The 14,660-nt window shown below is 41.3% G+C and overlaps 1 protein-coding gene across 2 annotated transcripts; it reads left to right on the top strand.

Moving 5' to 3' along the window:
* The first annotated feature begins 23 nt into the window (after positions 1-23).
* XRCC2 (X-ray repair cross complementing 2) lies at positions 24-14,407 on the top strand. Of its 2 annotated transcripts, XR_012658815.1 has the most exons (4): positions 24-131; positions 4,317-4,398; positions 10,160-11,361; positions 11,468-14,407. XR_012658815.1 is itself a non-coding variant. In XM_075082344.1 (3 exons), the coding sequence occupies exons 1-3, from the start codon at positions 93-95 to the stop codon at positions 10,873-10,875; spliced, it is 837 nt and encodes a 278-aa protein (XP_074938445.1). In that variant the 5' UTR covers positions 24-92; the 3' UTR covers positions 10,876-12,706. The 2 variants fall into 2 exon arrangements, 1 of the variants encoding a protein (XP_074938445.1); XM_075082344.1 differs by having other exon boundaries at positions 10,160-12,706.
* The last annotated feature ends 253 nt before the right edge of the window (positions 14,408-14,660 follow it).

The raw sequence follows: 14,660 nt of genomic DNA, 5'->3' as shown, positions 1-14,660 counted from the left end.
AACGCCGCGTGCGCAGAGCCGCTGGGCGGGGAGGGGCAGGGCCCGCGAGCAGCGCGCTTGCGCAGTAGCCGCCGCCGGCCCCTCGCCGCGCCATGGATGAGGCGTTCCACAGGGCGGAGTCGGGCGCTCAGGTGAGGCGCTGCCTTCGCTCCCTCACCCCATCCCCCTCCCCGGGCTCCCCTCAGCCGGCGGGGAGGGCGAGGCGAGGTCACAGCCGTGGGAAGGAAAGGGGAAGCGCCCGGCGGCCGCGGAGCCGGCAAAGGGGGCGGTGTGTGAGGGGAGGAGGGGGGGAGCCGTGCCCTCCCGCCTCCGCCGCCCTTTCCCCGCCCGCCGCCTCCCCTGCGTGAGGGGGCAGGGGGGCCCCGCCTCCTCGGAGCCGGTGTGGGAGTACGGCCCCGGGGCTGCGCCTGGCGGTGCGAGGGGAGCTGCGGGGGCGGCGGGAGTCGCTGCGGGGCCCCGACGCGCTGAGCCGCCCGGACGCGGTCGGGTTTCAGTGGGTGGCCGGGCTCTGGCTGAGGCGGCCGGGGCGGGGGCAGCGGGGGTCTCCGTCCCGCCTTTGTGCGTGGGGGGTTCTCGCGGCGGGGGGTTACAGGGGTCTCAGTAATCCCTTTACAAATGTTTTCTTCGCGCTTTCCCTCCCAAACGTTGGCGTGGATGCGTTAAGGAGGAAGAGCTGTGAGGAAGGTTTGGTTTAAATAAACAGTTTGGAAGGTGGAATTGCTTTCCTGTTCTTCGGAGGAAAGGCCTTTGAGTTCGGGGGTTTTGCTGTTTGTTTTTTTTTTTTTTCCCTCTGCTGGGTGATTTATTTGTAGTGACTTCTACTTGCAATTAGCAAGTTAATTACCTGGAGATTTGTGTGTAACTGTGCCAGAATATTCTGAGTAGTGCACGCAAAAGCATAGAAACGTGTGGTGGTGAATATTTATTTCTTGTTACAGCTCCATGCTTTTTCAGTGTCCCCTTTCAGCGAATCTACACAAATTCAGGGCGTGAGTTGTGCTCTGTCTGCAAGTGGGGATGTGCATTTACTTGTCCATGTGAGTGGTGCCAGTAGGGAATGCACATGGCAGCACCTGCCCGTGACAGAATGGATAACCAAACCTGAACGAGGGAGGAACTGATAACTGATCGGTTAAGAAAGGTGAACGTATAAGTACATCGTCCAGAAAAAAATGGTAGAAGGCCTTGAAGCAGAAAATACTTCATTTAAAAGAATACTTCCCCAAATAGCCTCATGTGTCAGATCAGGTTGTAGTGAGGGTTGGACACAATCTTGTACTCTTATTACTGAATATAATTCATACAACAAATCAGAACTTCTCGCAAAACACCTTTGGTATATCACAATAAAATAAATGATAAATTGCTTGCATATGTCTTCGTGCCCAAAGTTTACAAAAGCTCAGTCAGAGTAGTTATAGTGGTTGAAAATTAAATTTTGCGTCATACTCAAGATAGGTTTGTGTTTGTAAATAGCCTGTAGGTTAGCTAACAGCCTCTAACAGAGCTGGAGTATTTAATTTAAATTTCTGTAACATTTTAATGAAGTAATATCTCATTCCTGACAAGACCTATGTGTATGCTTACATTTATGCATAACTTCGTGGAAACCAATATAGTAGAAGCGCATAATGTATTAGTCAGTAGGACTGTTTATATGCATATTTCTTTATTAAAAAGATGAAATCGATAAATTATAAAGGACATAGTTGAAATATTTGAGTCCCATCAGCCTTGTCATTAATGAAATTTAACCCATTGCCTAACTCTTGCTGCATAGCTTGTTCTCTACACGTAACTGCACATACGTGCAGTTTCTTGCTAGTGTAATTACACTTTTGAGGAACACCTGAGAGCAAAGACCTACCACTAACAGGTTGCTAAAACATGGGGGTTTTTGTGTAAACGAAGATAAAAAGAGCATTATGAAAGAAGAAATGATCATCTACAGTTAAACTAGAGAATCTGAAGTCTCTAATTTGTAACTTGAAATTGTTTTGGTGGGTTTTTTTTTCCAAGCTCTTCCCACTCAAAGGCTCTCTTCAGCAGTGCTGTGCTCTGTATGCTCTCTGTGACAAAGCTCGGGCGCCTGATGTCCGCCATCCAAATCACCCTTTAAATACTATAGATTTCCCCCCACTCCTCATTTTACAGAAGGAAGTGTGAGAAGAGAAATGAAAATGCTTCTCCTGAAGCAGAGCCAAGGTGGCTTTTTCCAATTTTGAAAAACCCATGTTGTCCCTGCCTTTAATGTCAGCAGAGGTGAGGGATGCCTGTCTGGTGTCTCATCTCAGCTTTGTTTCTGTCACTTCTGCTGTAGTGTGGACAAACCTTTGTTAGATGTGAAGGAAAATTGTTAGCTGTTTCTGCCAGGAACCCCGTTGCTCCCAGCGTGACACTAATGAGGCAAGTGCCTTTGGAGATTCTGCTTCAGAACTCGGAAGTAAATATAAGTTTGATAAAAACACAGGTGTGCTATCATCAGTGAATTACCATAAATTACCTACATGAGCAGTGCTCAGAGTAAGCATCTGTAGTTATTTAAAATGAATATATGAAATTGTCATTTAAATAACCACAGATTCATATTTAAACGATCGTGATCAATCTACTGTGTATTTACCAAGCTCTAGCAGTAAGCTTAAAGAGGTGATATCTAAGAAGAGATGGGGACTCATCGTTTCCAGAAGAAATAAACTGCAGAGGATGTATTCACTGATGTACAAATAAATTTGGGAACAGGAGGCTGCAGAAATATATTTAGGCCAGCAATAGTTGTGACTCCCAGCCCCAGCAGCGCTGATAATCGAGCCCCCGTGATCACCGAGTGTCAGAGTGTTGCTTCCTTTGCTAAGAAATGAAGAGCATCAGAAAGCAGCAGCCGGCAGTGGTTTTCCTGTTCCTCTTGACTTCCACAGCTGGACGAGGGGGTGAGAGATTCCCAGCTCTTCTCCGCAGTGGGTGCAGCCTCTCCTTGCCAGGGGCCAGGGCCAGGCGCAGGTGGCCGCTTGCACGGGAGGGCTGCACATGTAGGGTCTGTGATGACCCTTCAGTGGACGTGGCAGAAAAACTCTGTGTGAACAGGCAGACAAAGGCAAACACATTGACATTTTGTTAATGGAAGGGGATGTTAAAATGTCAATGAAAATGTCACGCTTAGATTCCCATTGTGACCACCTGAAGTAAATTCAGGGCCATTTAATGGAGTTTTATTCTGCTATTAAAGGCAAACACACACACACACAACTGTTCAAACAACTTTTAAGACAACTCAGAGCAAATGTTGCTCATCGACGTGGCAGGGAAGAAAGAGAGATAAGGCAGTGTGTGTTTAAAGGTGTGTGCTCACTGCTTGTTTGGTGACTGGTTTTAAGAAGGACAGGATAAAACTGAATGGGATTTGTTTTCTTTAGGTCTTTAAATGACAGCTGGGTGTCTTGGAGAGTGAAATATTTGGCACCAGGGTACATGCTGTGGCAATGCTCTGAGCATCCTGATAGCGTCCTTTCCCGTGTGTTAATACATGTAGGGAATAACAGCTCTAGCACTGGGTGAAATGTTTGTTCTTGGTTTAGCAATGTATGCCAGAACTACAAATAACACAAGTTATGTGAATACCTGTCTACTTGCTATGCAAATACCTGTCAATTTAAGAAATTTTACATGAACTTTGGACTAATTTGTTGTACAGTGGACTCGCTTTACAAATTCGAGCTTGTTTTAGAAAGGTTCTTGCAGAGCCACTGGTGGCTAATTATTTTTGATCATTCTTAATCCATACTATGTTTGAACAAGTAACTATGATATAATAGGATTGTGGCCTAGAAGAGTCCTGTATAACTTCTGAGATGAAATGTGTGTCTTTTTACTTATAAATGCGCAAAGAGGCTGACTCAGGAGACTAACAATGGGTCACGTTTCACCTCTCAACCAGTAGTTTGTTGTGGAGGTGATGATTATTACAAATCATATTCTTTCCCTTTTTCTGTCGAGTGGCAGCACTGCTGTATACCAGAGGTGGCCCCTCTTGCTAGTCTACCTGTGCAGCTTTTTCTTACTTTTTTTTTTTCAGCTTTATATCCCCTCCTTATTGCCATTGAATCTGTATGCTAATTGTTTGTCAGGGTGGAACCTTCTGTTGCTGTAGTCCAGACTATGGTTTTCCATACGTATTTACGAAAATGTTTTTTAAAATCAAACTAATCTTTTGATAGGGCTGTCATGGAAAGCTCCCAGTTCTCAGAATCCTTTAAATTTGATTCCCAAGGTCTATTATTTTGAGTTAACAGCATGCCTCTTCGGTCTTTTCTTTAAAGCTACTTGCACGACTTGAGGGCAGGAGTTCTCTGAAGAATCTTGAACCTCATCTGTTTGCTGAGGAAGGATCTCCTGTTCATGGTAAAAATGTATCTTTATCCCATTTATGGAAAAATGTTGATGTACAAGTATTCTCAGAGCAATGTGACAGAGATAAGCATACAAGTAGATCTTTTTGCCCTGGACTCAGAATTTTAATTGTTGATGTAGTTTTATGCAAACTAGATAAAATGAAATAATGCAGTCACCATTCCAAACTTATTAAATGGACCTTAAAATATCTACTTTATAGGTATCAAAACAGAGGTGTAGGGGAGTAAGTACCAAGCACGTTGGTCTGTTTCTAGTAGTTTTACAGAAATTTGTTCTGGATTCTGTCATTTAACTTTTTTTGTTTTTAATCAGTGGCCTAAAAAACCACCACAAAGCCATAACTACAGAAATTTGCAAAGAACTCGAGGTTCAATAAATAGCAGAGTTTGGTGATATGGAGTTGTCTGGATCAGTGAGGAAGAGGGGCATGAGCAAACAGGATTTCTCAATAAAGCCAAGTCATCAAGCCATTCAGTCTTTGCCTCAAAAGTCCTGGTTATACTTAGAAGGAACTTTGGAAGCAATTCCATTATGAACATAGGCACAAACCAGCTCAAGGAGTGCGGATGATGTTAGGATCAAAATGGCTTAAACAGACCTTTGGTGAATAAATGAGATTTTCAAATTTTCAAATTGAGCTGCCTCCCAGTGAGGCAGGTATGACAAGTTTAAGGTAGATTCTTCTAGCAAGGTTTAAGATCAAGATCGTATGTCTTAATGAAAGAAATCGCTGAGATAAACAGAAATGTGCACATTTAGTCATTCCTTGATTACTCAGGGAGTCGGGCTAGTTTTCCAGATTGTGTCAAATTTCATGGATATCACAATGGAAGAGACAACTCTGATTCCACAAAACTAGAAATACATAGGAAAAAAGGAGTCCAAATGGCAGACTGCAAGGATCGTGCTGTGAGGTACTGCAGTTGTTGAGCATATGTATGAATGAATGGATTTCATATGAAAAGTATGTGGCCGCAGCGGTTATCAACATACTTGTCTGCAATTTGAATTCCCACAAATTATAGAAGGTTCAGAAGAAATAGCAGAAAAAGCAATAAAAAGAATCAAGATAATTGGATGAGGGATGATGCTTAGTCTACAAAGGCAGTCACTGTGAGACTATTTGTGTATTATTTTGCAGCACTTGAGAATACATTAGGGGTTTAGCAATATATGATTCTTGCCCCTAAACATTTCAAATGTGATATAACAAAGATAAAGGGCAGAGAAATACTGGTAAGCCAGTGCAAATGGAGCAAAGATGATTATTTAAATACTCGCAATTCTGAACTGCTTTGTTACCCAAAAGAAGAATAAAGAAGCATGGTGAAATTGGTATATGCTTCACAAGGCTCCTGAAATCTTAACAGTTTTTTTAAAGGTGAGATATTTTTGTTTTGAAAAAATGCAGTAGTTGCAAATGCTGGTCTTTCAGTCTGTTTTTTTAATGAACTTTACACCCAAGAAACAATTGTTGGAGACTAAACTGGCTGTGTTCTGGTAGAACAGACTATGAGAAGCCTTCCTGGTGGCCAGTGATTGCCCTTGCCGTCACAGTCCACAGTATTACATAATTCCGTTCATCAAATTATCAGCTTTGATCTTAAAGTTATGTTGGCTTGTTCATGTCTGCCCAAAGACTGTTCCAGAACCTCGTTTCTGAGATGGCTGGAAACCTAAATTTGTCACTGGTTTCTCTGTGCCAACACGGTCATTGAGCTTCTGAAGCACTTCTATTTTTCTTCTGCTTTTAACAAATGGCATCAATTATTATTTGTATTGGTCATGCTTTTTGGCTGACATTAGTGAAGTTACATAACGTATTAGCACAGATCTTTAGCTTTATATACACAAATGGACTTTACCTTTTATTGCATTTCTGCTTTGTCTTTTAATACCGCAGTACTTCTGTGAGGCCATGTGTTATTTTGATGTGTGTTCTCGTTATTCAGTCTTAAATCCCTGTTGAAGACCTAACTCTCCATTTGTTATGAACTTGACTTTAGTAGGTCACTGTGGAATACTGTAACACGTTGCCCGTGAAGTCCGTACTGAACGGCTCTCAATCTAAAATGATATGATTAAAGTAATGCAAGGACCTAAATTACTCTTTTTTCCTGATGGTATTTGAAACAAACAAAAAATATATATGAAGCTTCATTAAACTATCCAAAGGTTACATCATAATTAAGTGTTCATGACACATATGTCAGGGTACTATAAAATAGGAACAGCTATTATAGATACTGCTGTGATACTCTAGTCGCTCCTTCTAATTATGATGGACTTGTATATTTAAGAACAAATAAGCGTATTAATTACATACCATTTAAGCTCTTCTGGAATGGAGTAAAAGTGACACGAGCTTTAAATAATCTTCCAGTATTGCCAGTCGTGTTTCTCCTATGCCACCGGCATGAAGGTGTGGGCGTCGGTGTAAAGCGCTGGCGTTCGGCAATAGTATGACACCCAGCATTAACTTGGGATAAATATTGGGCCTTTCTACTTCATTTACAAATGGTACAAATATTAATGACAGCTTCTGCATAGTATTGTAAGTTACTGGTCCAGTTACCTCCAGGTATCTGATGATGGGAAAACTTCAGAGCTATTGCAGAGTATTCAAATAGCCTGTTTATAACGCAGCAGCAGCAAAGTTTAACCAACATTGGCTAGTGCAATGATTACAGACAAATCTTGAGCTTTTCTCATTCAAAAGATAACACTGAATTAATGAATTTATGCAACATCATTTAGTTTATCCTGTACGCCGGTGCATAGCGGTGGACCGTTGTACTCTTCAGTCTGACCATGGTGGGCCAGTTGAAGCTACTGTGAGCCAAGCAGTGCATAATGTTGCTCCTTAAAATGTACTGCTTGAATTTGTCAGTGCTGAATTTCATATGGAATCATTCTGCTCGTCCATCTTGATCTGTTAAATCTTCACAGCCTTAAGTCTTTGTTAACCTAATTTGTCTTCTACACGTTATGCCAAGCTAATGGAACAGTCATCGGCTATTTTTAACATTGGGCAACACCAGTTCTTACAGGACAGTTTCCCATTAACTTTCTTCCACCTTCAGGTGTCTGTTCCTGCTCTGCCTCTCAGACTGTTTCCATCCCATAACAGTATCCCTTTACTAATCCTCCTTTTGAAGTATTTTGACATTAATGGATGACGCTAGTAGTGATCACTATGTTTCTTCCATGAATTATTGTGAGGGTGTCAAAGGCTTCTTGAAAACACTGCTGGCCGCAGTTCCTCCTCCGCTGTGTCATGGTTTGTCTGCTCTTATCCAGAACGATGAATTTCCCCTCTTATCTTACTGTAACAGGCTGGTTGCTAATTTAATGTAACCCCACATTTATAGACGTTGCTATAAATGGCTTCTGTTTGCACCCGTTCATCTTGTGGGCAGCCTCTTTGACAATTATGAAGGCACAGAAATCCCCAGCTCTCTTGAGGTTATCTTACAGTCCAAACTGTTACTCTTTTCAGATAACTTACGTGTTTTGGTCAAACTCCAACCCGGATGTGTGTCTTGTTCAGCAATATTGAACAAGCTTTGAAGGGTGCTTAGCTGCCTTGCTGTTGAAATTTATAAACCACCAGCACAAAAACTCCTAAGAATGATTTTTCATTCAACTTACAATTTTTACTTAAATTTGTTAGTTCTGCCAATAAAAGCTCATCCAGTGTTATTCTGTGCACTACAGCTCCCTTATGTAAAGTTTTATAGGAGGTAACACACAGACAACCTGATAAAATGTCTTCAAATAGATAAAGTCAAGCGTTTATTGCAATTTGTTTGGATCATTACCAAACAGTAACTCAGGTTTCCCCACTGCTGTGTCTGAGTGGCCATACAGAGTTTTTCGTTAAACAAGTCATATTTTGCTGTGAAGGTAGGTGAAGCAACCTGCATTGCATACTGGCCCAGCTCAGCTATTGGTCTGGACTCGGAAAGACCAGTCAGGGTGGCAGAAGGCTTGTGCCAAAGCCAGCGACAGACAGAAGATACGCTTGGTTCCTTAACAAGAGGTGCCCTGCACAATTGTTTTAAATATTTCAGTAGACTTGAAGTATGAGGGAATGGCCTACCCACCACATCTAGGAGGAGTTCTCCCAAGCTGATATCTCATCCTAACAGGGTGTGGGTATGTCACTGCATGGTCTGTGTGACAGCAGAGCAGCTGCTGGCTGCAAGTGGCAGAGGTGGACAGTGCAGCCTCTGAACAGGAAGAGAAAATGAAGATTTATGTCACAGGAAGTGTAGCCATCTTCCATCTCAAAAGTAGGGAGAGCCGTTCAGAACAGATAAGTAAGGGCTTGGGAGGCAATCAAGCTTTTTAATAAATTTCCAAGTACCAGAAAATCATAAAAACAGAATTGCAGTTGTAGAGCAGCAGGGAATTTCATTATGGAGAGGTGGGCAGTCTGGGTGTCACTGAAATGGACAGAATTGTCACATCAAGTGTAAATGGCTTTCAGCGCTTGCAATGGGTAAAGTAAGAGCTTAGTTTCTTCACCACCCTCCCTCCGCCCCTCATCCCATGCTGCATCTGGACATTATATGCACTTATGAACAAGGACATCCTCTGGAAGTTACATAATGACTTGAAAAACCCTGTTATCTCAGGTACAAACATGTTTAAGTAAAGTTGCAATTAATTCTCTACTCTTGCATCCCTCCTATGAAAAGCTGCTATGCCATTTGCACTTGCCAAGGCCATAGAAATCTCTCACCTTCCTGCAGTTACAGTTGTGTGATTCTTCTTACTGCATGTCTTTACCCTGCTGCCTAAAATCCAAAATGTCATAAAGAAATGATCCGGTTTCCTAAATTGGAAATTCATAAAGAGCAATTAGTAACTTTTTTCAAGTCTGTGATATAAGACATAAGATGACTTTGGAAAAGGCTTTAGAGAATCTTGCATTCACATGCAACAAAAGAACTAGTTTCCTAGAAAAGTGTAATGCTTTTATTAATTAACATTTTAAATTTCTGTGCTGTGCATTTTAGTAACCCATGTGGATCAGGCAGTTAGGCTGTCTGTTTATGAACAGAGATCCTTTGCCTCAGACCGTAGAGTCGTTGCCTGGAGTTGAAGGAATCCGTGAGTCCCCCTCATCAAAAGAAGCAGTTTTGTATTGTGATCACCACAGACGAATATAAGTGCTAAATAAATATACTGGTGTTCTCTTTACTGCTCACAGATTCCTGGTGGTATTTTATGACACGTGCAGATACTGAACGAGCATATAGCAGTCATGAAATGCTGAAGGACAGCCTGCGCTATAAAAATAGATGTGCCAACATGATTTGCACCTCTAATATGTCAGCTTTGGTTTGCTTGTCCTCTACTTTATTTCTTTCTTCATTTTCTGTACGTAATAGATGGCTTCTTAGCCACTTTTGTGTAGCAGCTTCCTTTTCAGCCTCCACCTACCTCTAATGATAGATGAAATCCAGTTGCCAACCTTTTATTGAGATCTGTGTCCTAGATGGTATTGGCAGGGTTTGGGTTTTTTTTTTTTTTCAACCTTTGTTCCCAGTTGATTTTCTTCAGCTTAGAACCTTTCTCGAAAATGGAAATTTCTCTTGGTAGGTGTTCGTCAGGATTTAAAGAATTCTATGAATATCAAACTTGTAAAAAATGCATTTTCCAATTAGCAGAATAGTGACTATTGGTTATAATGAGGTATAGATTCTCTCACCTGACAGCTTGCTGCTTTGTTTTTGAACAGGAGATGTCATTGAATTCCATGGTCCAGAAGGAACAGGAAAAACAGAAATGCTCTATCACCTAGTAGCCCGCTGCATCATTCCAAAATCGGGAGGAGGACTGGAAGTGGAAGTCATGTTCATTGATACAGACTACCATTTTGACATGCTTCGTCTAGTTACCATTCTTGAGCACAGGTTGGCACAAAGGACGGAAGAGATGATAAAGCAATGCCTGGGAAGGCTTTTTCTTGTGAACTGCAGTAGCAGCACTCAGTTACTCCTCACTCTCTACTCTTTAGAAAACATGTTTTGCACCCACCCCTCTCTCTGCCTTTTGATTTTAGATAGCATATCAGCTTTTTATTGGATAGACAGAAGCAATGGAGGGGAGAGTCTTAAGTTGCAGGAGATGAATCTGAAGAAATGTGCTAACTCTCTTGAAAAGCTTGTGAGAGAGCATCACCTAGCCCTCTTTGCAACAACACAGACACTTATGCAGAAATCTACAAACTCTGCAGAAAGCTTTTTTCCTTTAAAAATTCCACATGAAACTGATACAGACTATAGACCTTATCTTTGTAAATCATGGCAGCAAATGGTAACTCACAGGATATTTTTCTCTAAGCAATGCAATTCTGGCAACAGCAAAGGTTTTGCAGTCATTTCTTGCCACCTCAAAAGAAACCATGTAGTAAAACGTTCGTTTAGTGTTGCAGAATGTGGAGTTCAGTTTTAACTTCAGTTTGTTTTTTAAGCGTGTAGCAAATCCTGGTGCTTAAGGCCTGATTAGGTCTAAGTAGTTTTTAGTACCTTTTAAACTAGTTGGTTGTTGCTGGTTGATCAAGAATTTTTGTCCCCATCTTAAAATTTAGTGAATGGCAGGAAATGGTAAAAGTTTTGTATTACTGTAGACATCCAGTCCAAACTGGACTGGAGGAATGATGAAGTTATGTGTTTGTGCCTAATACATAAAGAGATTAAATCAAGAAAATTATGACCAAAGTCAGCTTAAACTCCTAGTATCCTTCAGTAATCTGACCGATGTGGTATGCGGCCAAATGCACTGACTTCATTTCTGGGTCTTACTGCTTTCCACTCCTCCTCTTCCAAGCTACAGAAATAGGAGCCTAGTTGTCTGTGGGGGAGACTGCAAGAAGGCGAGTGTTCGCTGTATATAAATATTGGTCTTGGTTTATTCCCAGTAGCCTAGGGCACATGAAATGCATTCACGACTTTGCCTGAAGAAGAGGATTCATTTTCACAGCCTGGTAAATAGTGGTAATCCTGACCATCCTCCTCCCAGCTCACAGCCTTTCTGTTTATGTTAGCATCTGCTTGGAAGAGCAAGGATTGCAGGTGTTTTGACCCTTGCAAACATCTGGGTTTGAAGAATCTACAGCTATTGCAGAAATGGAAGCCTGATTTCCATAACTGAAGGCAAACTAAAGACCCAGCTCTGGGTACCTGTGAGTTTGTGCTGCACGCAGCAAACAGCTTAGTCTTGGAAAATAATGAAGTGTGGGTTATGGGTTGTTTCAGGTCGGGGTGTTTTTTGGTTGTTGGTTTGCTTTTTTAAGATTTCTGCAGAGACAGGATTTTCTTCTCTGCCATCCCTCATTATTCCCTCCCACTTCTTTCCCTTCCCCCACTCTCTCTAAGAAATCCAGGAATGCCATGCCTCTGGTCTTTACCAATATGTATTTGCCACATGTAGAGCATTTGTGTGCAGGATTTGGCATGCAACATGTTGCAGTTCTGGCAAAGGAGATTCAGAATTTATGGGAAATGCCCTACAGTTCTGGCAAGGAATGCCATATTATTTATTAACCTAGAGTGCCCTTTGAAAGCTTCGAAGTGCTTTACAAGAAAGAAAATTACACACAGTACATTATTTAATACAAAAACTTACATTAGCTTACAAATTTAAATTACTCAAACAAGGGGGAAATATTTCTCACAGCAATATTCGTTCAGTCATGTTGTACAGCACGTTTTATAGTTTAGATTGAACAGATTATTAACAAAAATGCATATTAAGAAGTAGTATCTAGCACAGTATCTTTTTGAGGAAGATGCTTAAAAAACTCTATTGTGAGACATTTACCTTTTCATTTCCTGACTTCTGAAGCCAGCTTTTTTCAAGCCAAATGTCTACCTGGATTCCCAGCAGTGTGCAGTTTGGCGTGCTTCCCAGACTCCTGTATATAGAGCTAGGGGCGTATATCTATACTGTTGTTTATACAGTTTGGTATCGCTGTGATTTGGCTGGATTTCTGCAAAGCCGATGAGTGTCCTACCTCTAACAGCAGCCAGTACCAAAGGTTGTGGGAGGAGTGTGAGAACAATCCATTTTCACTGGCACAGCCTCCCGCAGCCTGGGGCTTGGGGAGCTGCTGGCCAGCGCCTGCAGTCAGACCAGTGTTCGATGGCCACTGATCAGACCTGCCCTCCGTGAATTCATCCAGTCCATTTTTAACTTATCCTCTTGGGTCTCACCATGTCATTTCACAATGAGTTCAGTTTAATTAGTCTTTCTGTGGGAAAGCTTCCTTTCCCCCCCGCCCCCCTCATTTTAAACCTGCCATCTGATCATTGTTCATGCTGTCAGTTCTTTTACTGGGAGGCATGAGCGAACTTTGCCTTTTCAACATCTCTCAGAGGTGATGATTTTATAGGCTGTCATTTCATTTCTGCTTCCTCTTCCATCAACACCAATATTTATTTTATTTCAGAATTTGCATAAGTACCCATAAACATGAAAAACACAGCTTAACCATTCAGCCTAGACTGGACCCAAGTTAGATGGTTTAACGTGAGTAGACACTTCCACTGGGAATTATGGTAAAGGACATACTTGCATTTTTTTGTAAAAAAGTGGGAAGATGCAAGTAGAGCTACAGAACTCTAAAATGTGAAAATTATAGGACTACATAATTTCTAGTACCCAAAAAAAAAAAATCCCCTTTTCTGTCAGAGAATGCAGTTCCACTGAAGATTAACTGCTTTGTAAAATCATACTTGCAAAGAAATATGTTTGATAAAAAACAATGGAAATGTTCTGGCGTTCCTGTCTGGAAAAAAAAGCTTTTATATTATTCACTGCGTAGTTTACACTTTGCATTGAATTATAAAATAAATGCCTAAATTGAAATGAAGCCAAAGTTCTAATTGATCAAAAGGAACACCTCAGGAGATTTTGAAATTTCCCAGTTTTATTTTTACTTTGAATGCAGACAGATTTTTTTAATTCTCTGGTAATTGTAGTATTTGTGCTCTGCACATGTTTTAGATGCATAGCAAACCTAGCTTTCAGGGATGCTGAGCATCTTCATCTTCGTCCCTGTAAGTCTGCAGGAGGGATAGGCAGTATGCAATCTGGGAGCGCACTGACCTTATCCTCTGCCAAAATTATGCCATTTGAAAAAATGAACCTTTAGGATACAAATCTAAGAAAGATGCAGCGATAAAGAACCTGGGAAGCAGCGATTTTGTTTGTACCTTAATTAACTGTTGGTATTAAAAATGGTTTTAACCATTTTTTTTAATGAACAATTTTCTCCATTAAAACTACGTATAAAATTGTAGTTGGTGGAGAATGCAGTTTCTCCTCAGGAGCCAGGAGCAGTATATTAAACATAGCATTACATTTAGTATATAACATTAAATCCAAAGTCTCTCTTTCACCTAGACCAAGTTCCCGCCCGTCTCCAGCCCACTGTCTAACCTGGCGCGACCGGCGCTGCTGCAGCTCAGTCCCCCAGGGAGGAAGCGTGTTTTGGGTTAGCAGGTCTGTGCTGCTGGAAGTCGGCCCTGCCACGATAAGTGCCACCGCGTATCGTTAAGTGTGAGGGTAGAACGCGTGTATTCCTAAACTCTGATTTATCCAGGTATTTCTTGCAAATTAAAACCCTTTCATGCCGCTGTCATTGTCCTTTAGCTCGGTGTTGTATTAGTAAGGCTTTGGTACGCACAGGAACTTTCTACATTCCTTACAATTTCTGCTTGTTGCTTCATATGCAACATTGAACTAAAGCAGCAAGCCTGAAATAAAGAGGAACTAGTTCGCCCTTTTTTCCCCCATCCTTTTTATAATGAGACAGCTTTTTAGCAAAACCAAATTAAGGTATTTTGCAGGTTTTATATTTATTTTTAAATAAACTGGTATTTCTATGGACACCTGGAAAGAAAATGTCATTTTTATATTCAGAAAAAAGCTTTTTGTATTCCTAGACTTTTTAACAGAGCAAATAAAACACAAGTAACACTTCGCTTGGTTTAAGTTTCTGCTTGCACAGAAAATTAAAGTTTCCTTTTTCTTACATAACTGATGCCAGCCACTTAATTTTCCATGGAGTTTGGAAGCGGCAGAAGAGAAAGGTTCTCATGTGGAAACGTACCTGCCGTTGTATTTTTACTGGAGACTAATGGACAAAGGCAGAAGGCAATACCTATCTGATGGCTGCTGGACGTAAGGCTTTGATTATGTCTTGGAGAGGAATGTGACATTTTGGTTCTTTTCTG

The sequence above is a fragment of the Phalacrocorax aristotelis genome, chromosome 2 (assembly GCF_949628215.1).
Source record: "Phalacrocorax aristotelis chromosome 2, bGulAri2.1, whole genome shotgun sequence".
Taxonomy (NCBI): domain Eukaryota; kingdom Metazoa; phylum Chordata; class Aves; order Suliformes; family Phalacrocoracidae; genus Phalacrocorax; species Phalacrocorax aristotelis.
This window is presented reverse-complemented; position numbering and strand designations above follow the sequence as displayed.